The following is a 23,827-nucleotide window of genomic DNA, read 5'->3' as shown; positions in this document are numbered from 1 at the left end:
AGCTTTCCCTTCCACCCCGTTAAAGTCTTTTCAGTACGTAGTATTGTGAGCACCATGCAGTTTCTCTTGATAATATTTCATGAAATGGGGTTAAGAAAAGAAAAACAAAGAATGTGACCCATATATCTATCCCCGTAGTTGATTTTACAAATTACCTTACAAACAGCAATTACATTTATATTTCTAAACAGAGGAACTGGGTACAGATTTCACTCAAAACGCCCAAGGATAGCCAGTAAAGCTTGGCTATCAGTTAGATGACCTATAGGTATTGGCGTAATTTTAACATAACGGTAGCTTGTTGCTTATAAAACTCACGCATATAAGGCTTTTTATTCATGATGGTGAGATGCCTGAAGCAACCCATCTCGGATCTGGGTTGCAATGTCTCGAACTGCGCCAGGTCCGTGTGGGATAAACACTGATGAAGATTTAGAGGCAGCACCAATTTCCTTCATGGTATCAAAATACTGGGTAATGAGGACCATGTCTAAAACATCCTTAGCAGTAGTCCCAGGCACATTGACCGAGAAACCAAGCACACTGTCCCTTAGGCCATCAACAATTGCCTGGCGCTGCCTGGCAATGCCAACTCCTGATAGATACTTGGATTCTGCCTCTCCCTCTGCCCTCTTAATCTGTATAATCTTCTCGGCCTCTGCTTTCTCGTTTGCTGCAACTCTCATCCTTGCAGCTGTGAAAAGTTAGGAATAACAAACACCAAATGAAACAACAACACGTCACAGTAAAAGTTCTATCATTATAATTTGCTTAAGTTGATTGAAAGACCAAATTGCGGACAATAACTCACCAGCATTAATTTCATTCATGGCCCTTTTCACATGTTCATCCGGTTCTATATCAACAATGAGGGTCTGGACAATCTCGTACCCGTAAGCGGACATAGCCTATCAATCACAATAAATCAAAGTGCTTATCAATAAAGTTGATATGGACATCAAGAATTCATAGCCGGTATTAACAGAAGTAAATGCTTTCACCTTTTCAAGCTCATCTTCAACTGCTTTAGCAATATCATTCTTTTGCTCAAAAGCATCATCCAAATCAAGCTTTGGAACGCTTGCCCTGATAACTAAAGATCAACAAAAGAAAGAGGAAAATTGAAGTTTAGTTTCTTGGCACCATTCGGCAACAAACTAGTTATATCAAGGTTTTGATTATACCATCAAAAACATAGGCTTGAATTTGTGTCCTGGGGTTGCTAAGTTTGTAGAAAGCATCATTCGCCTTCTCTGCCAGGGAACGATATTGTACTGATGCAACAACGTTAACAAAAACATTGTCCTGCAGGAGCCATTGTGAATCAAAATCGAATGATATGGACAAGTTACATAGTGGTATTTTATCTAGTCAGGAAATTGATAACATCATGTAAGCCAAGAGGTAGGCTGGCCGGCTTGGAAGGAATTTGTCTGCTTAGTTTAACAAGAAACAAACCTTTGTCTTGGTCTCACAACGCACATCTAGCTGCTGCAACCGGAGTGTGAGATGGCCGGCAAGCTGGCTTCCGAGACACCAAGGTAAACAATGGCATCCTGGTTGAAGAACTTCATCAAACTTCCCAAACCTTTCCTTGATAGCAACTGTTGATTGGTCAACTTGTACACAGCAAAATAGGTTGCCCATCCGTTTTATATCTTTTAGCTATTCTATATGATCTTTTCCTATGGAGAAACAACATAAAAAGAAAGGAAGAAAATAAGAAACCATCAGAACAGAAACAAAGAAATATATAGACAGAAAACATATTTCTGGTATAAAATCCACATAATTCATGTAGCAGCATTCTCAAGTTTGCGACCCCGTCATCTGAGCACCAGGAGAGAAAAAAGTTCCCTGTTGGTTTGGCTATGAAGTTGTCTGCAGCCAGATTTATAGGCTAGTTTATATTGATTGAAATCAAAGGTTTATTTGCTGGACCAACAACCAATCTTGAAGATAGGTCACCAGATGCAAATTCTATGTGGTTAGACTTACAAGGAAGAGATTATAGTGAAGTATTAACACCAAAGAGTAACCCAGCATTAATGCAAGAACTGAGAGAGATAAAAGCTCTTTAGAAGATAAGCATCCTAAAGCCAAATGCTGCCAAAAGCTTCTGACAAAGATCGAGCATCCTTCAGCTTCTTTTGGCAAAAATGGCAAGATAAACATTAGATTAAATTCGGCCTAAAATGAAACAATTAGACTTGGGCACTGGGCCATGACTTGATTCAGCAGAAACACATTCCAGACTTCAGAATTTGAAATTATTGTCAATTAATCACACACACACACACAAAAAAAAAAAAAAAAAAGGCAACAAGGGCGCCGGCACTGCACATACAAGCACATATGCTGAAGCACCCATACACAAAGAAAGAGAGAGAGAAAGAGAGAACATACCACCAGGGGTAGCTTGAAGGGAAAGGAAAACAAGGATGATATAAATAATGGCATAGATACAGCCGGATAAATCTGCTAACCGTATTTCTTTAAAGAATGCAATTCACTAAATTCTTATTTTAATTTTGTTTTTTTTTTTAAAAAAATCCTATATTAAGATTCATCGATTTTATTTATCAAGTTTCCAACCAATGAAAGTCAGCAGACAATGACTTCTTATTTAATGTAATACCATTTGCCGCCACTTATTATAATGCTTTGGATACATAAAAGTCAATAATTGGATTAATTAGTGAGTATATGCACTTGTCAATGGATGTTGATATACTTAGTATCAACCCAAAAACAAAAAACGAAGAGGGAATCAATGTATATAACTCTTTGCTAATGATGACATCCTTTTGTATTTTTAGTAAGTTCTTATCACATCGAAACATTGGGTTTCACGCAATCTTTTTTTCTCATTTATTTAACATATAAATTTGTCCATTTGAACAGGGAAAAAATAGACACCAATTAAATTTTAGCTCTTAAGGTAAATCAGATTTCATAAACAAATACATAATGGCTTTCTTCAAACACAAGGACAAGGAAGAAAGAGAGAGAGGGTGGAAATTGCAAAGAAGATTACACTTTAACCTAAACTGTTGCTTGCAATTATATGCCACAATATTCTATGTTTTGCTTACCAACAACCCAGTTCCTAGTCATCACATGAAAGAAACCTGTGATCATTGTCTCAATTTTAGCTACCGATCTATTTACTAGAGACCAAACATTTTACCAAGTCAATGAATCAAAAGCCTATGTTCCCTCTAGTGCCGAGTAGCATGGGCCTGAAGAGAAGCCCCTCTCGAATCCGTGATGATATGTCCTGGACTGCACCAGGTCCATGTGGATTGGAAACAGAAGAAGACTTTGAAGATGCACCAACCTCCTTCATGGTGTCCAAGTATTGAGTCCCCAGCATCATATCCATGACATCTTTGGCTGTTGTTCCTGGAACATTCTCAGAAAAGGCAAGCACGCTATCCCTCAGTCCATCCACAATTGCCTGGCGCTGACGAGCTATGCCAAGTCCTGACAAGTACTTTGACTCTGCATCTCCTTCAGCTCGTTTGATCTGCTATATTTTCTCTGCTTCAGCCTTTTCATTTGCCGCCACCCTCAATCTAGCAGCTGTTGTGACAGTTAAGGGAAAAAAGAATCAATACTCGTACTATGGGATAACGCATGTACTTTCACCAAAAAGCAATAAACACATTGATACATTATGGAATTCAATCGTATACTATTCATTAATAAGAAACAAGGCTTACGTAGACAGAAATCTGCATATAGAAAAACATATGGGCTAATCTTGTTCCTCTTAAAATCGAAGTGTTTATGTGGTAGCTACTCCAAGGGAGAGTGGCTGTCAAGGACGAACTTGCGAGACGGGGATTGATGAGAAACAGTGCAGCATTTTGCCCCCTTTGCCACCAGGTTCCTGAAACAATTAATCACCTTTTTTTAAACTGTTTTGAATCATGGTATATTTGGATGAGGTGGTGTAGGGATTGGAACATTATTTGGGTGCAACCCAATGACATGGCTACGTTATTTAGTGCTTGGAATGAGGTGGTCACAAAGGAAGGAGAAATTCAAGTTTGGAAAATGGCAATGTACGCTATGGTTTGGTCACTATGGCTAGCTAGAAATGATGTTGTGTTTGAGGGCAAACCATGGGGTCATGACCAGCTGTATGAGTTGATCAAACTGCGTGTGGCTACATGGGCTAAAGCCAAGTGGCCAAGGGAGTATGGGAGGATTTTAGACACATTTGTTGAACCAAGTATCAGAGTTGCTATAAAAAATGTCAAGAAGGCCAGACCAGTAACTGAGTGGGAAAAACCTACTGATAGAACTATGAAATTTAACGTCGATGGGGCTACAAGTGGAAGCACGAATGAAGCTTGAATTGGTGCGTTACTAAGGAATTCCAAGGGAGAAATTAGAACGATGTTTTCGAAGTCCATAGGGGTGGGGGACTCAAGTCTAGCTGAATTTCTAGCTAGCCTGGAAGCCAGCTTTTGTGATGTTCTTAGCATCCCAGTGGTGCGATTCTCGCAAGCTGTTAGTGGAGAGCAACTCACTGAACGGCGTGAAATGGGTGCAGGAGCCAAAATCAGCTCCATGAAGGTTAAGGAAATGGGTGCTCAATATTGAAGCACTAAAAAGGACAGCAAATTGGGCAATCAAGCATGTAAGAAGGGAGGCCAACCAGCACGCTGATAACCTTGCAAAATCTGGAATAGGTAGGGAGATTGATCTGCTCAATATATGGGTGGATGAACCAAACAGAGAAGAGAGAACAAGAGATATGGCAATCAGCTGCAAATGAAATGTGAACCACGAGTTTGAGGTCTGCTCCTCTTGCAGGGATGATTATGATGGCGTTGCTCAAGATGGGGCGTCCCTACGCGGTTAATGGGTAATGGTAGTGCTATTGGTTGGTCTCTCTTCGCATGATTATTGTGGTGTCTGTTGATGCAGGGGACTGTTTTACTGTTAAGGGTTATCTTTTCATTTTGTTCATTGTATGAGGGTGCTTTTTGGGTGCAAGTGGCTAACCAGATGTCAGTGGGGTTGGCTGTTTTCGTTGGGGGTGTTTAGGGTGGTTTCCTTTCTGAAAGCGTACAGGGAACTCGACAATGAAAGAATTTTGTAATGGTATACCCCTGGTTATTGGGGCATAACCTTGCAAAATTGTTGTAAGTCGTGAACTCAGGTTCTCCCTTTCTTCAATTCAAATGAAATTTCCAAAAAAAAAAAAGTAGACAGAAATCAGACCACTTTCGATGACATATGGTTCAACCCTCCAGCATATAAATTTCATTCAAGGGAGCATTAGTATTACCTGCATTTATCTCAGTCATTGCTTTCATCACTTTAACATCAGGCTCTATATCCACAATTAGTGTCTGTATTATTTCATAACCGTAGGCAGACGTGGCCTGCAAAAGGAAGAAGGAACAATGAACAGTGTTTGTACTAATAGGTGTAATGGATCATTATGTTCATTACTGATCAAACTAATATATTACCTTCTCAAGCTCCTCTTCCACAGCTTTTACAATAGAATTCTTCTGTTCAAAGACGGCATCCAAGTTCAGTTTGGCACACTTGCCCTGATAACTGAAAATATACAGTGTTAGTTGTTAGATCAACATGTTTACAAAAATTGTTGTTGCCCAAAAGGCTAAAACTAGTATACTGTTCATAAAATCACTTGACAATTGAGTACACCTTAATTAATTCGAACTATAATTTGAAACATTAAGCTTACCATCAAAAACATAGGATTGGATTTGTCCTTTGGTGTGTGAGAGCTTATAGAAAGCGTCAGCCGCTTTGTCTGCCAGGGCACGATATTGAACAGATGCAACCACATTGACAAAGACATTGTCCTGAGGCAGTATAATAAATCAAATTCAAGAAAGGAAAAATCAAAATGGTGGGCATCGAAAGAAATCTACATAGCAATGGAATTTCAAGAAACATTGAAAAGAACAAGTGAAGATGGCAAAAAGCTCCGGATCATGGAATATACAAGAAGCACAGTCCAAATTCAGTCTAAAACACCAGCTATCTTGTAGCCAAGACACCAGGGCAAGCAGTAACATCCAGGCTCAAGCACCTCATCAAACTTTCCAAAGTGGTCCTTGACAGCCACAGTCGATTGATCCACTTGAAACCATCCCAATGATTGACCCACACTTCAATCCTGCAAGTAGACATTGATAACTATACATAAAAGGGAGAAATTAACTCTTCTCTTGAAAGAAACAAACAGTTTATGTAACAAAAGTGGCTTGATCCAAAAATCAGTAATTTGCTTGTTGGGAAAGAAAAATGGAACCCAGAGAATCATGCCTGACACAATTATTTGGCTTAAGAAATTGCAACTTTTCAATCCTGGGAAGCAAGAAGTACTTAAGTTAGCTTGGGTTGGCTGAATACGTAGAAATTGAATAAAATAATTATTATTTGAAAATAGAATAAACCGAGAATAAAAAATAAAAAAATAAAAAAATTTTATTATATATAATTATTTATTTTTATTTGATTTTTTAAATATGAATAATTTATAATTTAATTAAAATATGAATAATTTATAATTTAAATATTAACATCTTATTTATAATTTAATCATTAATATTTTATTTTTATTTTTTAATATTAATAATTGATAATTTGCTTATAATATTAATAATTAGTATTTATTCAAAATATTAATAATTGATAATTTAAATATTAATATTTTATTTATAATTTAATCTTTAATATTTTAAAATATTAACATTTCATTTAATTTAAATATTATTATGATTAATTTTTTATTTCATTTTATATTTAAATATTAAAAATTGATAATTTAAATATTAAATTTAATCATCAATATTTAAAATATTAATATTTTATTTAATTTAAGTATTATTATGATCAATTTATTTTTATTTTATTTTATTTTTAAATATTAATAATTGATAATTTAAATATTGATATTTTATTTATAATTTAATCATTAATATTTAAAATATTAATATTTTATTTAATTTAAATATTATTATTATCATTTTTTCTATTTTATTTTAAATATTAAATAATTTATAATTTATTTAAAATATTCATAATTGATCATTTAAATATTAATATTTTATTTATAATTTAATCATTAATATTTTAAAATATTAATATTTTATTTAATTTAAATATTATGATGATCAATTCTTTATATCATTTTATATTTAAATATTAATAATTGATCATTTAAATATTAAATTTAATCATTAATATTTAAAATATTAATATTTTATTTAATTTAAGTATTATTATGATCAATTTATTTTTATTTTTATTTTTTTTATTTTTAAATATTAATAATTGATCATTTAAATATTGATATTTTATTTATAATTTAATCATTAATATTTAAAATATTAATATTTTATTTAATTTAAATATTATTATTATCATTTTTTATTCTATTTTATTTTAAATACTAATAATTTATAATTTATTTAACATATTAATAATTGATCATTTAAATATTAATATTTATTTAATTTAAATATTATTATGATCAATTATTTTATTTTATTTTTAAATATTAATAATTGATTATTTATTTAAAATATAAATAATAGAAAATTTAATTATTAATATTTATTTAATTTAAATATTATGATGTTTAATTTTTTATTTTATTTTATTTTTAAATATTAATAATTGATCATTTATGTAAAATATTAATAATTGATGATTTAATTATTAATATTTTATATATAATTTAAATGTTAGTATGCCTATTTATTTTTAATTTATTTTATTTTTAAATAGTAATAATTTATAATTATTTTAAATATTAGTAATTGATAATTTAAATATTAATATTTTATTTATAATTTAATTTTTAATATTTTAAAATATTAATATTTTATTAGAAGTTGGAATCAAGGGGAAGGAGGAGAGAGAGAAAATAATATTTTATACAAATAGAGTTGTAATTTTTCAAACTTGTAAGGGTTATTTTGATCTTTATTATATTTTAAGTTTATTCATCAATCATGAAATAGCTAATACCATGAGGAGGATGGTATTAGCTATTCCTTAGTTTTAAAGGATTTGGAGAATAGCCATTCTACAGGAATGACTATTCCTTGAGCTATTTCACAACCAAATAAAAAAACAAAATTTCCTTAGGAATAAAGAGGGAATGTCTTAATCATTCCCCCAACCAAACATACTATTAGTGAAATAAAATAAATAAAGTGAGAATTGAAAGGAATAACCTCCTGATAAGGTATTTCAAAAATAACCATTAAAATCAATTTAATTATTTTTAATTATATTTAATTATAACTTGATAAAAATACTTGTAAAACTATTTCAAATAAATTAAACCATTTATCATAATTTTTCCTCATTTGTGCTTCCAATTTCTCTCTCTCATCATCCAACGCTCTTTAATTCTATCGATTTCTCCTTACAACATTTGTTTGTTGTGTTCCCAGTTTCTCTCTTTCGTGCTTTTAAAGATGCCAAGTGATAGTTTTGATATGCTTACATGGGTAGCTATTTGGAGAATTTGATTTTTAAGTATTTTGAATGAAACTAAAATGGTAAAAATGATTACAAATGTTTGAAATAGCTTTTAATTGGATAAATTCAAGACTTAGATATCAATAAACTCAAGAATTTGAAATTTATAAACCTAAAGTTTCAAAGGGAATTTTTTTCGATTTTTAGTTAAAATAAGTATTTTAAATAAGAAAATTTGTGTTTTGATTTATAAAAATATGTTAGAAATACTTTAATCGATACCAAATTGTCAAAAAAAAAAAAAAGAAATGAAGAGAATTGAGAGGATTTGAAATTTTGGTTCATAAGTAACAATAACATTTTAGATATTAAAATATAACAATTTTTTTTTAAATATGGCATGTAACAATAACATTTTTTCAATATGGCGTGTAACAACAACATTTTTTTCAACATGACGTGTAACATATTTTTGTACATTACATATAATAACATTTTTTTTTCAACGTGATGTGTAACAACTTTTTTTTAACCATAACATATAGCATGTTTTTATACATAGCGTGTAAAAATATTTTTTTTTTAACATGGCGTGTAACAATCATTTTGAGTCATAGCATGTAACATGTTTTTGTACATGACGTGTAACAATAACATTTTTTTTTAACATGGCGCGTAACAACAATATTTTTTTTAACATGACGTGTAATATTTTTTTTTTGTAAATGGCGTGTAACAACGATATTTTTTTTTTCAACATGACGTGTAATAAATTTTTTTAACCATAACGTGTAATATATTTTTATATATAGCGTGTAATAATAATATTTTTTTCAACTTGACGTGCAACAATTTTTTTTATCCATGGCATGTAACATGTTTTTGTATATGACATATAACAATTAGATATGTTAAAAGGTAAGGTACCTATTAATTTTGAGATACTCAAACTCGAACTTGATTAGTAAATGGAATACCCGAACCCTATAATTACTTGAATATTTTTTAAATTTACTACCATAACTCTAACCTTAATACATACACAATACTCGATAATTACCCGAACCTATTTTAAAACCCAATTATGTAAAAAAATATTAAAATGCTCTTCATGGATACCTAATTACCTGAAGCCGAATTTGTACATGTATTTATATATAATAATATTTACATCCATATTCCATATAATTCACTAATAATTAAATGTATAAAAGCACACAAACAATAAAATTTAAATTTAAATAATAAAAAATAAAAATATCAAATATCAACTTAAATAACTAAAAACAAATATCCAAATAACAACTTAAACAACATTACAAGTTTAATTAACTATATGGGTTTATTATTAATTACATGAAATTAAAAAAAAACTATGTTCTAAAACTGTTTTAATCTCACAACTTCTTTTTAAGTATATATTTTATAAGTTTATATAAACAAAACTACATATATATATATTACAATTAATAATTTTATAAGCTATAATTTTTAGAGGAAATTATGAGGAATAGTCTTTCTTGATAAGGACATTTTAAAAATAACCATCAAAATAAGTTTAACTGTTTTTAGCCATATTTAGCCATGATTTGACAAAAATGCCCTTAAAATTATTTTAAATAAATTAAACCATTCATCACAATTTTTTCCCATTTGTGTTTCTGATTTCTCTCTCACTATCCTAGTCTCTCAAATTTTATCGATTTCTCTCTTCAGCATTCATCTTCTATACTTTCGATTTCTCTCTCTCGCATTTTTATACTTCTCTTTCTTGCGCTTTCAAGACACCAAGCAATGGTTTTGATGTGTTTGAGTAGGTGGCTATTTGGAAAATTTGATTTTTAGGTATTTTGGGTAAAACTAAAAAAGTAGAAATGATCACAGATGTTTGAAATAGCTTTTAATTGAATCAATTCGGGACCTAGACACCAATAAACTCAAAAAATTGAAATTTATAAACCTAGGTTTTCAAAGAAATTTTTATTTTATTTTTAGTTGAAATAGGTGTTTTAGATAAGAAAATTTATGTTTTGATTTATGAAAATATGTTAGAAACACTTTAATCGGTGCCAAATTATAAAATAAAATAAAAAAGAAATGAAGAGAGTTGAGAGGATTTGAAGTTTTGGTTCGTAAGTAACAATAACATTTTAGACATTAAAGTCTAACAAAATGTTTTTGAATATGACGTGTAACAATAATATTTTTTCAACATGACGAATAACAAAAGTATTTTTTTTTTCAACATGGCGTGTAACAACCTTTTTTAACCATAGCGTGTAATATGTTTTTGTACATGACGTGTAATAACCTAATCATGGCATGTCATATGTTTCTGTACATGACGTGTAACATCATAACGTGTAATTTCATTAAGGGCAATTTTGTCCAACTTGGTTAAAAATAGTTAAAATCATAAAGAGGATTATTTTTTAAAACATTTTATCTTTAAGGGTTATTTTTAAAAATGCCCCTAATTTTTATAACATTAATATAAAATAGAAAGTAAATATGTTTATATAATTAAAGTATATACACTAAAAGTATATATATATTATAGTAATTATATTCTTTTTAAATTAACTCAATATATGGAGTATATGTATTAAAAGATATTACAAATTAATTAATAATCATAATTTCATAAATTAATTTAATTAATAATATAGATTTGTAATTAATTACATAAAATTAAAAAAAATAATGAAATTCGGGTATCGGATAACCAAGAGGTGATATCAAAACCCAATATGAGTAATAAAATTACTACCCGAACCTGATTATAAGGTACCTTAACCCTATAAAATCGGGTCAGGTGCTTTGTAATGGGTACTCTTTGCCATCTTTAGTAACAATAACATTTTTTCAATATGACATGTAACATCATTAAAGATAATTTTGTCCAATTAAATTAAAAATAGTTAAAATTATAAAAAGGGTTATTGTTGAAAATATTATATCTTTAAGGGTTATATTTTAAAATGTCCCGTGAATAAAACAGTTAACAAAACTTGACTCCAAAGAAACTCAAGACAACAAAAACAAGACATAAATAAAGCCTGACTCTCTTTTGTTTTCTTGTATATTTTTGGGAAAAATACGACGTTTCCCAAGTGATACAGTCAAAAAACAGAAAAAAAAAAAGAATTTATTGTTAATATATACAAATAATAATAATAAAGAATTCGTTAGAAACTACTGCATTGCAAGAGTCTCAGACGTCCCTATGGTTTCTCTCTCAGGAACCAAGCAGAAAAGAAAAGTTGCATGGAAAATGTTGAGGAATAATACTTACATGCATGCAGCAAGTGGTTTACTCTTAACTAAGTTTATTTTCTTAGTTTGTTTCAGTTTGCTTCGTTGTACTATAATTAATAATGTAATTTTGTCTTGAGCTGTCCCTTTACGTGTTAGTTTGCATGTAATCTTCACTTACAATTGTTAAGTATATATATTTACAAGTGTTCATCATGTAAACAGGGTATTTAAACCTTATGTTAACTTAATGAAGTAATGTTTTTGATCCTATCTTTCTCTCTTCTTCTTTCATACTCTGTTAAGCTTCATGTTATCTTAGCAGAAAACAAGCATAACCTAAAAAAATAAAAAATGAGAAATGAGAAAAAAAAAATCTTTATAAATATAATGTAAACAAAATCCTAAAGTTTCCCATGGTTTCTCAGGAACCAAACAGAAAGCACAAAGTTGTACATGGAACATGCATTCGAAAAGAGAAGTACTTGTGTTAGCTGCTTGGCTGGTGACTTGGTGCCTTATAATGAAACTTAAAGGAGTTATTTATAGTGATAACCCATCTAGACCTAATAGAAATACGACAATCCACATATATGAAAATTGCTTAAAGGAATTATTTATAGTGATAACCCATATAGACCTAATAGAAATATGACAATCCACAAATATGAAAATTGCTTAACTTAATCTAGTTGTAATGCAAGTAAAGTAAACAATAAATAAGGAAACATAAATAAAACATAATTTAGTCTAACTCTACCCTACTTGGGACATCATCAAAGTGTGTTAGGGTAAGGGTAGTGTTCCTTCATTGGAATAATTACTGTCACCATGGACTCTATCTAGTTGTTGATTGCCAAACGAACAATTTATGATAAAACTCAAAGTTGGGTGTTTTCCTTTTAAAACATTGCTTGTGTGGCCAACCCAATCAATGGTAAGGTATATTCATGCAACCAATAGAAACTCAGGGGTGCCAGGATAAGTGTACCATTTTATTCCTGATTTTTGGTCAAATTAAACCATGTGATGTAAAAAAAAAATAAAGTAATTTTCTTGGGATTCCTCAACCAAAAATTATCACTTGTCTTTGCAAGCACCATATGATTATATGGAAGTGAAAGAAAGAGTTGGTTGAAGATAATTATATGATTGTGACACCAAACAAACTTTGGACTAATTAATGGGAGTGTGAACGTGATACCATCATTCTTCAACATTTGCCTCTTGTGATTTGATTCGAATCTCAAGTGGGACACCACAAAACGACCTCCCCCTAAACCCCAACTTCTTGTCTCAGTCTTCTTCTATGCTTGGAGTATTTCACATGCACCCAACCAAGCATTTTCCATCCAGTATGTTAAAGGGAAAAGCCACTGAACCATCCATTACTGTAGTTCACGACCAATTTTATAATTCAGAACAGGTTAAGAAACATAAAAACTGTTGAGTCAACTAATGGAGAAAAGGAGTCACAACAACACCCTACGTTTTTACACAAGTTCTTCTTATGTTAAGACTTAAAAAGAGATCCATTTGTACAACAGCAACAATCAAGAGGGTAATTTTGAGGTGAAAGAGTGGGTAGCAGCACTCTTAGTGATCACATTCCAAAGAGGAAAAAAAAGAGAAGAAAAACAAAAAGTTACATAAATTAGCCTCAGCATTGCCTTCACTTTCACCTACCATCACCCTAGTTCAACCACATGATGTTCGAGCCTGCCAACTGCTTTCGTATCCCCCTCTTCATCAGCATGCTGACATAAACCTAATCCATTACCAGAGTAACTTTCATTCTCTATTCTCCAACGTAACCTGAATATCCCAGATAAAATGTATAGGCTAGTAAAGAAAGAGAGAAATAAATGAGACCGGCTTCCTTGAGTTCAATGAACTGACCATGATGCTGCACGTCCAGTATGACTTGTTCAGTTCTACTCGTACAATAAAACAGCGGAATATAAACAATCCTTGTCAAAGAAATGGCAAAGGCACCCCCTATTATCTGTTGATAATGCAGTCTGAGGAAGCGGACACCAGACAGGAACCAAATTCTAGATATGAACATACAGAAACTTTAACCTATGCTTCTTTTGCTTTAGGCTTTGGTGAAGGGTGAGGATGGTGAAATGGAGAAGCCTGTGGACCATTTGAACTAGATAAGCTCCTTATAGGTTGTCCATTCCTCACTACAAATCCTGCCTGTGTTCTGATTCCATTTTTGGCATTTAAGTTGGACCTACGATCAGATTGCATAGTTTGGAAGTAAGAGGAAGAGCTGGCCATATCTTTAAGGTTTAGTAGAGGTTTTAGGGTTTCAACAACTTCACTCATCCGAGGTCTGGCTTTGGGATCACGGCTAAGACATTGGGCAGCCAGCTGGGCAGCTTTCTGTGCACCTTTGATAGAAAAGTGGCCTTCAAGGCGAGGGTCTAATATTCGGAAGAACCTTCTCTTGTCCCCTAGATGTGGTCTTGCCCATTCCACAAGATTGTGCTCCCCATTTGGTCGGTTTTTGTCCATGGATCTTCGGCCAGTCAACATTTCAAGTAAAACTACTCCAAAGCTATAGACATCGCTCTTTGACGTCAAATGTCCTAAATTAATAACTGTATTAGATTTATGTAACCACAGATCTTGATAAAAGAACTTTCCAAATGTCTAAACATTATAGAAAAAATACTTAAGTAATAAAGATACAATCTTAAAAGGAAACAAAATCTCTATAAAATGGTTAACACTTTTTAATAAATGCACATCAGTGGAGGGCTAATTCCAAAAGCAGAGCAGAAAGAAAATTGGAGATAAAGGAAAATAGTTCATGAAACATCATATCCAGAAATAAAAAAGTGATTCTACCACATACCAGTCATTACATATTCTGGTGCAGCATAGCCATATGTTCCCATAACTCGAGTAGATACATGAGTTTTATCTCCTTCAGGACCATCTTTTGCCAGTCCAAAATCAGAGAGCTTGGCATTGTAATCCTGAAATTGGTAACTCTATTAGAAAAAGAAGGATTAAAATTAGGGAAGGAACTTGCTATATTTCTGTGTTAGTTACTTACCGCATCTAACAAGATATTAGATGTTTTAAAATCACGATATATCACTGGTCTTTCTGCTTCTTCATGAAGAAAGGCCAGACCCTTTGCAGCACCAAGGGCAATTTTCATTCTAATAGACCAAGGAAGTGGCAAGGACCCTTCTGCGTAAAAAATGGTTGTCACCAGAGAAAATTAAACATCAACAATGTACATGCAAATGCACAAGGGCACAATGCTAACAATAGTAATAATCCCAAGCAACAGATATTTCGTTCCCGCCGTAAGTGGTCATTCCACTACCATCTAGACAACATAGTATGACAAACTCAGGCAACAAGGAGAAAGGACATTGATCAGCATAAGATGGTGCAGCACTGTAAGACAATGGTAAGAGAAGATTAAGATGGTATGTCACTTGGACAAAGTCTCTAAGAATATGTCACTTAGGCTATGCTGAAACACAGCAAACAAAAAACTAATGCTAGCATACAAGTTATGTTGCCAGACATTTACTTGGCTACTTCACACAGTAGATTCTTTTACACAAATAAAAATGAAAAGGACAATTCTAACGCTAGAACTTGCTATAATCACAGAAGGATCACTTTTAATATGGCACCCTAACTGCCAAATTCCAACTATTTGATGAATCTTTTCAGTGCCAAATCAGCATACAAGCTTACACGGACAAAACATACATGTCAAAGGTAAATAAAGTATGATACTAAAACATGATATAGAGGATCACTTGAGGCATCATAATAGTCTCTAAGCTAAATTTTGAACAACTGATGAGAATACCTTCCAATAATAAAGCCTTGAATCTCTGTTTAACCTAAGTTAAAAAACATCCTAGTAATCAGACATGTATAGCAAAGCATCCAAATCACACAACCTTTGAATGCCATTGGCCACATATTCAACTGAACCATTTAAGTGCTACAGTACTTTGCTTAAACAATCACATAAACCATGCTAAAGGTATATGACAAACCAAAGATGATTACATACTTCTGAAAAGGTGGTTCTCCAAACTTCCTCGAGGCATAAATTCATATACCAGTAATCTGTGATCATCTTCAATGCAGTAACCTACCAATTTAACCAAATTCGGATGGAGGAGGTTACCAAGAAAATCCACTTCAGCCTGACATATGAGAGAAAACATGAAATTTTAAATGGATAAGATTGAAAGAAACATCATTCAGAAAAAGGAAAAAAGTAAGTTCAGATGTCATACCAGCCATTCTTTGTGACCCTGAAGTCCATCAATGTTTAGGGTTTTGACAGCAACAGTAAGCCCAGTACCAGGTTTCACAGGAGCAGTTCCATTTTCCTCAATCCAACCTTTGAAGACACAACCAAACCCACCCTCACCAAGAAGACTCTCAGGTCTGAAATTTCTGGTTGCTAATTTAAGGTCAATAAATGTAAACTTCCGAAGCTGTGAAGCGACTTTCAGTTCCTCACTGAATTTTGGTGTGGATGAAGCACTTTCTGCATTACTAGTGGTTGTAGAAGACACTGGAACGACTGGTTGATCTCTGCTTTTCTCTTTTGTAGGTTTGCTTTCCGCTGAATTTTACAAAGACCAAGGCAGTAAAATTAATGGTCATGCAACAATACCAAAAATAGTAACTATCAGATACCGTGTCATACAGATGCATTTATCACACACTAAATGTTTGGAAAATTGCATCCAATGCTTCAAGGCTAATCATATAAGTATTGCCTTTCCAAAATAATAAGTGGTAGAAAACTAGTTGCTTTCAACTCATAACCTCATTCAGCAAAACTTACCCTGTGCCGAATGGAAAGGACAAAAAAAAACCATTAACGCATTAACATGCAAATATAGTAAAATAGCCACCAAAATATTATGTTAGCTTAATTAACCAACCTTATATAACATGTGAGAAAACCATTAAATGAATAACTTTTGCAGAGGCTCCATCTCTTCCTCAAACTAATTATATTTTCCAAAAAATAAATTTGATCACTAATATATTTACCTTTAAAAAAGATGAAACAACCATAAAAGAGAACAATTTATTAATTTCAGATGAATTTATATGCAGTATAAATACAAATCTTTTCTTCTCTGTTTATTTACAATTTAAGATAAGTACTTTAATACGAAAAACTTGGCTATGCAATCTTAAAATTTTCCAGTTCTTCATTTATATCAATACAATTCTTTCTCCTAAATGTTCCCAACAAATGATAATATCCCTGCCCCTCAACCTATTGAAAAAAGCAAACACTTTTTCACACATAAAACTTATAATATTCCTTTTTTAAAAGATAAATAAATATAAGAGAAAGAAAAGAGAAGATTACCATAATGAGTGCCTGTTCTTCCACTCATAGAGTTATCAACCCTTGATCTTGAAGACATGCAACTTCCCATAAACCTTAATTTAACCCAACATCCTGTTTCTTCTTCTCCTCCATCTTTCTTCTTCCTAGATGATTTTTTCTCCTCAACTTTTTCAGACTGATGACCAAAACCCATATTTCTAAAACCGATCTAAAACCATCAAAATTCCTCGGGAAAATAATTTTTTTGCCAGCAAACCACAAGACCTTGTAGTCATAAAACCGAAAAACCCATCTTAAAACAGCTCAAAACAAGTGATTTTAAGAAATCAAACACATCCAAAAATGGATTTTTAGCTGATAATCACTAAGACCCAGTTTATGAAATTTAGTCAAAAGGGCGTTTTAGAGAGAGAGAGACAACGAATGGCTGCTTGAGAAAGAGGGAAAGTGTTCAACAAAGGGCAGGTTGGGCAGCTTGAAACAGAGAAAAAGGGCAGGTTGGGCAGGAGAGAGAAACAAAGAAAGAAGTAAAATTTTCATTTCTCATTTCTGTGTTGTTAACTAACAACAGTAACCTTAGCATATTCCAAACAAAAAAGAAAAAGAAATTCATATGTTAGAAAAAGGACATCGAAGTGGATATACTTACGATTTTGTTTTGTTTAATGGCTTCTGGGGTTGGGTTAGGATTATCTTACATCTTGAAAAGATTAGGATGCGTGAAGTTCCATTGAGCGTGTGCCACCTTAGCATGGAGGTGGGTTTCTCTTTGCCTAAACAAATATATAAAAAATGAAAGGAGAAAACATGTTTACAAACAGACAAAGACAACTATCACTTTCTTTGGTGTGTTTGCTGCCAAACTAACAGTGCTTGAATTTTTCCATTACCACACGCCAGTTAGTGGAATTACGAATCACATCTTTAAAATGGATATCCCTATTCATCTTCTCATTTTTTGGCTTTACGATCTAAAATTTTTCAATATGTTCATCCTCTAAACTGTACCTTTTTTTCCATTTTAGAAATGGGACATAACATATTCTTACCAAGAAAGTAAAAATTAGTGAAGATTCAAAGGGAGGATAATCTGATTGCTGTGTCACCATTTGTGAAGATGGGTTGGTATGCCAACATCTACCACACATGGCAAACAACAAACAAAGGAATAGCATATTTCTAAAACATGTTTTATTCTGCTGATAAGCTTTGTCCTAGATGGTGATGGCATATATCAGAGCAAAGCAAAGGCTAATGGGTTGATAGGAATACCAAAATTTGTCATATTGGCAGCCTAATGCATGCTATAGGTTTCGCATGTAATGGAACTCTGCTCCTTTGTTTTTTTTTCTTATTCTTGCAGTTTGCTTTTGAGACCTGCTATGCAAGTCCATTTCTTGTGACAGATTTTTCTATTTTTTTTTCTTTTTTTACTTCTTTAAATGGTAAACAATTTTATTTATTTATTTATTTATTTATCAAAATGATTCTTAGTACAGTTTCATTCACCATATTTCCGATATGACCTGATACTGGTCCTAACCCTATAATTTAATGATAATATTTGTTTCCAAAGAAAATTGAGAGGTTTTTTGCTGCTGGTACAAGAAAAAGTATTAGGGCCTCTCATTAAAGAAGCAATAATGAATTAAAAGAAAAATGGCATATATGATACAAAGATCTAAAGAGGACCACTTGAGTAGTCTAGTTGTCCAGATAAAAAGAAAGAAAGTCTCTGAAACCTTGTTATAGTTGCTTTGATTCCCAATTGCAATCAATAATTTGTTGTATGATTTGCATATTTGCCCTTTAAGCCTGGCCTCCATTAACATAATCACATCCAGGAAAAAATGCATGCCACTTGCCACTTGCCACTATTATTGGACCAATTTCTATGATATGGCAGCACTCACAGAGAAAAAGGAGGCTTACAAAACTTAATCCATGCAATGAGTTATGCAAATCTTGAATCATATTTTAATCACTCTCAATAGATTTTGTGTATTACCACTATTTTTCAAACCCCATCTGCCCCTTTTTGTCTGCACCCAAACAGTGAGAAAATAAAAGCCTAAAATCATTGACCGCTGAACATGGAATGAGCAACCATGGTTTCTTTGTGAATCAGTGTGGACTGAAAATCTACATGTTGACAACCTAGCAGCAGAAAGACACATCTGAATTTTTGTGCAACTTGCACTGCTTTAACTGTGAGGAAGATGATTTGAGGTGACTTTAGAGAAAGCTTTAGAACAAAGCTTTGAAATTTTGGCTGTCCTCCTTATGCTGCGATCCAATTTTTTTAATTATTCAATCAACCACGAGCCGAGTTGGGTCCATTGACACCTCTAAAATTTAGACTCAAACTCCTCTAATCAAATCAATCTATTTTATTATTAAAATATTATAAACTTTTGTCTTGATATTTGATACTTTAAATGCATTTTAAAAGTTAAAAATAAATATTTAATAACATAGAACCTGCTACAAATCTAGACTTAGCCTGTAGATCTAAATTATGCTGATTTGAACTTAATTAAAATTTTATATTCTTTTATGATCTCATATTCAATTAATATTTTAATAATTTAGCGTGTGCATACACGCGTGCATACGTGTAGGTAAGCTAGCCTTTGTTGTTCTTGCAATGTCCTGAATGAGAGTTGGGGTTGCTTCTTCTTCTCAACCCATTTCAACAAAATCCAAAATGAACCATGCAAATTTATATCCAGAATTAGCCTTATCATTTGGCTTATATCTTCAAATCATCTTTAGATTAGCAAGTGCTTCCAAATTTTCTACAATCTGTCTTCCTTTTCATTCACTCATGTCAGCTTGTTCCTTTTGGAACTTATTTTACCTGCCAAGAGGCACCATTTAAGAGATAGACCACTTATGTTTGAACCTACATGTTCAAAAATATTGAAGAACTCACCATGTTTTATTGAATTGTTATATTGTATGGTTAATTATCAAATAACTTCTTCAAACAAACAGAAAAGCACAGTTTTTTGACATTTATGTAGGATTACACGCTTAAAGGTCCCCAGTTTGATCCTGGGTCGTAACAAAATTGATACTACTATTTATATGCTTATCACACCAAAAAAAAAAAGAAAAGAAACTGAGAACACAAAGCAATAACTCAAACATCATATTAAGGCAAGACTCAAAAAAAGTACAAGAAAAAGACAACTTTAATCATTCCCTCATGCTATCTTCACCATCTTCCTGTTCACTCAAATCAAGATCAGCAAGCAACTCTTCCAGAGGAACAGAAGGCATATCATCCCCTTCAGACACTGATGCCATTTCTGATGGCTGGTAATCTCTGTTGCGGTACAGTGATAAGTTGAACCTTAATTCAGGGTTCTCTTCCAGATCTCTCAAGAACTCTTCGTACTCTGAGTTCATTTTCTCTTCATAAGCTCTACCTTTAGTATCATCAACTTCCATATCAAGGGACTTAAGCTTCCATGAACGAGGCTTCCCACGCTTCTTTTGCCGCTTCTCTTCATAGCTCTTCTTTATCAAAATCGCCTCCGGAAGAACAAGTCCTTTATACTTGTCTAGTTCCATATCATTACTGTTAGCCCCATAAAGATCATAACCAAGAGCACGATCTCCAGGCTTTAAAATATGGCCTAGATGTGTTCTTATGTAAAACAACTTTCCATAATCAGTTATACGAGCCACCTCAATATCTGCTAAAACATATTTGGAGCCCCCAACATTATATTCAGGAGAAACAACTTCAACATTAAAAACATCATATTCCACCAGTTGCCTGCTACCAAGTAGAGACTTAAAGGAATGCCTCCAATACTGATCAGTGTCCAAGAAACACTGCCTCAGAGTAAAAGGATCCAGCAATGCAATATTGTTTGTCACTTTTGTGCAGATCACAAGTGGACCAAGATTCCCCAAACTAGCAGCAACTTTTGGAGGCAAACAAATCAAATCCTCACGGCAAATGGGGGATATTTCAACAGAGAACGTGTACTTGTAATTGTAGTTATTATTCTTTGGATCATGAGAAACAAGCTGTTTGTCATGTCTACTCTTAGTTGGAGCAACTTTACCCAAAAATTCGACAAATTTCACAGCATGACTCCTGTTACCAAAGAAAAAATCAATACCCTGATCCATCTGCTTAATTTTAATGGCATGGACAGCAGCATCATGCTTCAGAATAAGCTGTTCCAGATGAAAGAAAGTTCTCCTGTGTGGAACACGCTGTCTGAGCTGCACTGCAGCCACCCACTGGTCAGGATTGGCCTGAAACCTTGTACAAGATTCACACATGTGATCTTGTTGAACATACTCAACAACGTAAGATTGCTCCAGAATTGCTCCATTAAGAACCTCTTTCTGAACTTTCAGCTTGACCTTGATTCTCTTAGAATGAGGTTCAGTCCAAATAAATTCAGCATTTACTAGCCTAACCTTTTTCAAATCATTCTCCAGCCGTTTCACACAAAATGTCAAAAGTTCCTTTGATTCCAACTGAGCTTTTATCCAAGTACGAGGGGGCTGCAAGTAGCTTTCACACTCAGGACAATACATAATGATCACATGCTTTCGTAATCCTTCCGTGATGTCAACTTCCAACCGCAAACATGTCACACACATGTTGGCAGGATTTGGTGCCATTGGAATACCACACTTGCAACACAAGACAGTACCTCTTGTCTGAGGAACCACAAACATATTTGCAGCCATAGCTACTGGTGCATAAAGATGAGAAAACAAAAGGAAGATATTAATAAGTATATAACAGTTCGAAGCAATAGAAATCAATGGCGCAAGAAGACTAAGAATAAACTATTAGAGATAAGCAAGTTAACCTTTATGTTGTTCATATGAAAGGTTAACTTAAAAGCTGCTGCTTTCATTGTAAAAACTTAAAATTAACAAAATCCTAGGTTAAAACAAGAGAAACCCGGATTAAAACGAGTTTGAAATAAAAATCAAATATAAGGACAATCTCCTAAGTTCAACATACTATTCAACAAGACACTACCTATGGTTTGAGGAACCACGAACATATTTGCCGCCATGGCTGCCGGTCACAGAAAAATAAAGACAACAAGTATATATAAATATATATATGAACAGCTAAAAGCAACAGAAATTAATGGCAGAATAAGAAAGTTAACCCTTTGGTTTTTACAATCATCAAAAGCCACTTTTTTTTTCTTGCAGAGAAATAATACAACAACAAAATTCCCAGTTAAAACAAGAGAAACCCAGATTTCAAATAATTTTAATAAAATAAAATAAAAAAGTAATGTAAGGACAATCTTTAAAGTTCAATATATTCAAAGTTTTACACATACCTAAGAAAAGCTCAATCATATAAAAATAAAAACAATAAAAACAATTCCAATTTAATATGAAAAATAGTATCAAAATCCCTAACAGCACAAATTAGAGAAATACGCATGAATTTTATTACTCTTTATGAAATCCAAAAGCGATAAATACGCATGATTTGATACTACAAAATTATCATGAAAATAAATTAACTCTACGAAGCAAAATAAAAGAGAAATTTACCTTTACCACCGCCGATAGCACCGCTGATTTGCAACGAAGTATGGGGGAAACCGTGGTGGTTCCTGCAAAACCCTATAATATAAAGCCACTGGCTTTTCTGGTAAAAGCCGAAGGCCTAATTTGTCTTAGAATTGCTCAGTATTCTTCAGGCGTATTTAGTTAGGCCCAAAAGCCTAGGCTTAGGGATGGTTGGGCCTACAACTACTTGATCAGACTTACTCATGGGCCCAAAATTCTAACATTATTAATTTATAACAGTTATGAATTAAATTTAATCCAATAATATTGTTTATGAAATAATTAAAAAAAATTGTGTAGATATCCTTAAATGAATTCTTTTTTTAATATTCAATACTCTTATTTTTTCTATATTATAAATGTATATAAACATGGTCGTTATATGTATAGCTTTTAGTTTGCTCCTACAGTGTTGACACATATTTTTTTTTTATGCTGAAAATTTACGCAAGATCCAGCTACCTTATTAAATTTTACTAATTACGAAATAAAATACAAAGGAGGGACCTAAACCGTACCTTCAAATTACATGATCATGAGAAAATTTCGAAGAAGCACCTAGAGTAAGGAAAATCATTTTACGTGCATAACTTTTGATGTTACAGTAAAACAGATATTCCTTACTATTATATTGAGACAATAAACTAAAGTAAAATTTAAAACTGAAAATTTAAATAAGAAAAGCACCTAGAATAGGGTGTTTAATTTTATGACCATATTTTTTACTATCGTCATAAAATTGAAACACTCCCATACTACAAAAATCTATGTGAATAACAAAATAAGAAAAATAAACTAGGAGTATTACTCCTTTATTTTCATTTAAAACGAACATAAGGAAAATTAACTTTATCTAATCCAAGTATACCTTTAAGTTGCCCTTCTACTTCTGAAAATACCTGCAGTTTCTGGTGTGTATGCCTTTTATTTGAGAGATGATCCCTCTCGATGGATGTGCATGGTCCCTCTCGATGGATGCGCGAAATCCGAAAAGAGATACCACTCAAAAATCTGTGAATGGAAGTAAGCGAGTCCTAAAGGATCCTTAATGACCCTCATTTATCATATATACCACTACTTTTGCATCCATATATTCACTCTATTAAGCAAATACATTGTTGACACATATATTCA

The 23,827-nt window shown here is 32.5% G+C and overlaps 3 protein-coding genes and 1 pseudogene across 6 annotated transcripts; all 4 read right to left on the bottom strand.

The window, feature by feature from the left end:
• Positions 1-151: 151 nt before the first annotated feature.
• LOC18601448 (hypersensitive-induced response protein-like protein 1) lies at positions 152-2,532 on the bottom strand. Its single transcript, XM_007032387.3, has 6 exons — positions 2,407-2,532; positions 1,459-1,685; positions 1,185-1,305; positions 1,002-1,093; positions 812-908; positions 152-694 (listed from the first exon to the last, which is right to left on the bottom strand). Exons 2-6 carry the CDS (start codon positions 1,645-1,647, stop codon positions 333-335), a joined length of 861 nt encoding a protein of 286 aa, XP_007032449.1. The 5' UTR covers positions 1,648-1,685; positions 2,407-2,532; the 3' UTR covers positions 152-332.
• Positions 2,533-2,940: 408 nt separating this feature from the next.
• LOC18601447 (hypersensitive-induced response protein-like protein 2) lies at positions 2,941-6,186 on the bottom strand (annotated as a pseudogene). Its single transcript, XR_016025934.1, has 5 exons — positions 6,052-6,186; positions 5,735-5,855; positions 5,493-5,583; positions 5,306-5,402; positions 2,941-3,585 (listed from the first exon to the last, which is right to left on the bottom strand). The product of XR_016025934.1 is annotated as a hypersensitive-induced response protein-like protein 2 (transcript).
• Positions 6,187-13,235: 7,049 nt separating this feature from the next.
• On the bottom strand, positions 13,236-17,829 carry LOC18601446 (serine/threonine-protein kinase PBL34). 2 transcript variants are annotated; one of them, XM_018119509.2, is made up of 6 exons: positions 17,135-17,829; positions 16,035-16,369; positions 15,806-15,941; positions 14,816-14,955; positions 14,612-14,735; positions 13,236-14,342 (listed from the first exon to the last, which is right to left on the bottom strand). In XM_018119509.2, exons 1-6 carry the CDS (start codon positions 17,307-17,309, stop codon positions 13,828-13,830), a joined length of 1,425 nt encoding a protein of 474 aa, XP_017974998.1. In that variant the 5' UTR covers positions 17,310-17,829; the 3' UTR covers positions 13,236-13,827. The 2 variants fall into 2 exon arrangements, with proteins under 2 accessions (XP_017974998.1, XP_017974999.1); XM_018119510.2 differs by having other exon boundaries at positions 14,816-14,952; positions 17,135-17,824.
• Positions 17,830-20,097: 2,268 nt separating this feature from the next.
• On the bottom strand, positions 20,098-22,798 carry NMD3 (nonsense-mediated mRNA decay NMD3 family protein). Of its 2 annotated transcripts, none has more exons than XM_007032381.3 (2): positions 22,676-22,798; positions 20,098-21,843 (listed from the first exon to the last, which is right to left on the bottom strand). In XM_007032381.3, the coding sequence occupies exon 2, from the start codon at positions 21,836-21,838 to the stop codon at positions 20,318-20,320; it is 1,521 nt and encodes a 506-aa protein (XP_007032443.2). In that variant the 5' UTR covers positions 21,839-21,843; positions 22,676-22,798; the 3' UTR covers positions 20,098-20,317. The 2 variants fall into 2 exon arrangements, with proteins under 2 accessions (XP_007032443.2, XP_007032444.2); XM_007032382.3 differs by having other exon boundaries at positions 20,098-21,840; positions 22,676-22,785.
• Positions 22,799-23,827: the final 1,029 nt, after the last annotated feature.

This window comes from Theobroma cacao, chromosome 4 (assembly GCF_053813885.1).
Source record: "Theobroma cacao isolate CCN51 chromosome 4, ASM5381388v1, whole genome shotgun sequence".
NCBI lineage: Eukaryota > Viridiplantae > Streptophyta > Magnoliopsida > Malvales > Malvaceae > Theobroma > Theobroma cacao.
This window is presented reverse-complemented; position numbering and strand designations above follow the sequence as displayed.

Coding starts and splice junctions, on each gene's coding strand:
- LOC18601448 (XM_007032387.3), bottom strand. CDS start 1,647: ATGGGCAACCTATTTTGCTGTGTACAAGTTGACCAATCAACAGTTGCT. Junction 1,306..1,458: donor GTTGTGAGACCAAGACAAAG/GTTTGTTTCTTG, acceptor TGGCTCCTGCAG/GACAATGTTTTTGTTAACGT. Junction 695..811: donor CATGAATGAAATTAATGCTG/GTGAGTTATTGT, acceptor AACTTTTCACAG/CTGCAAGGATGAGAGTTGCA.
- LOC18601446 (XM_018119509.2), bottom strand. CDS start 17,309: ATGGGTTTTGGTCATCAGTCTGAAAAAGTTGAGGAGAAAAAATCATCT. Junction 14,956..15,805: donor GGAGAACCACCTTTTCAGAA/GTATGTAATCAT, acceptor TTTTTTACGCAG/AAGGGTCCTTGCCACTTCCT. Junction 14,343..14,611: donor ACCAGAATATGTAATGACTG/GTATGTGGTAGA, acceptor TTATTAATTTAG/GACATTTGACGTCAAAGAGC.
- NMD3 (XM_007032381.3), bottom strand. CDS start 21,838: ATGGCTGCAAATATGTTTGTGGTTCCTCAGACAAGAGGTACTGTCTTG.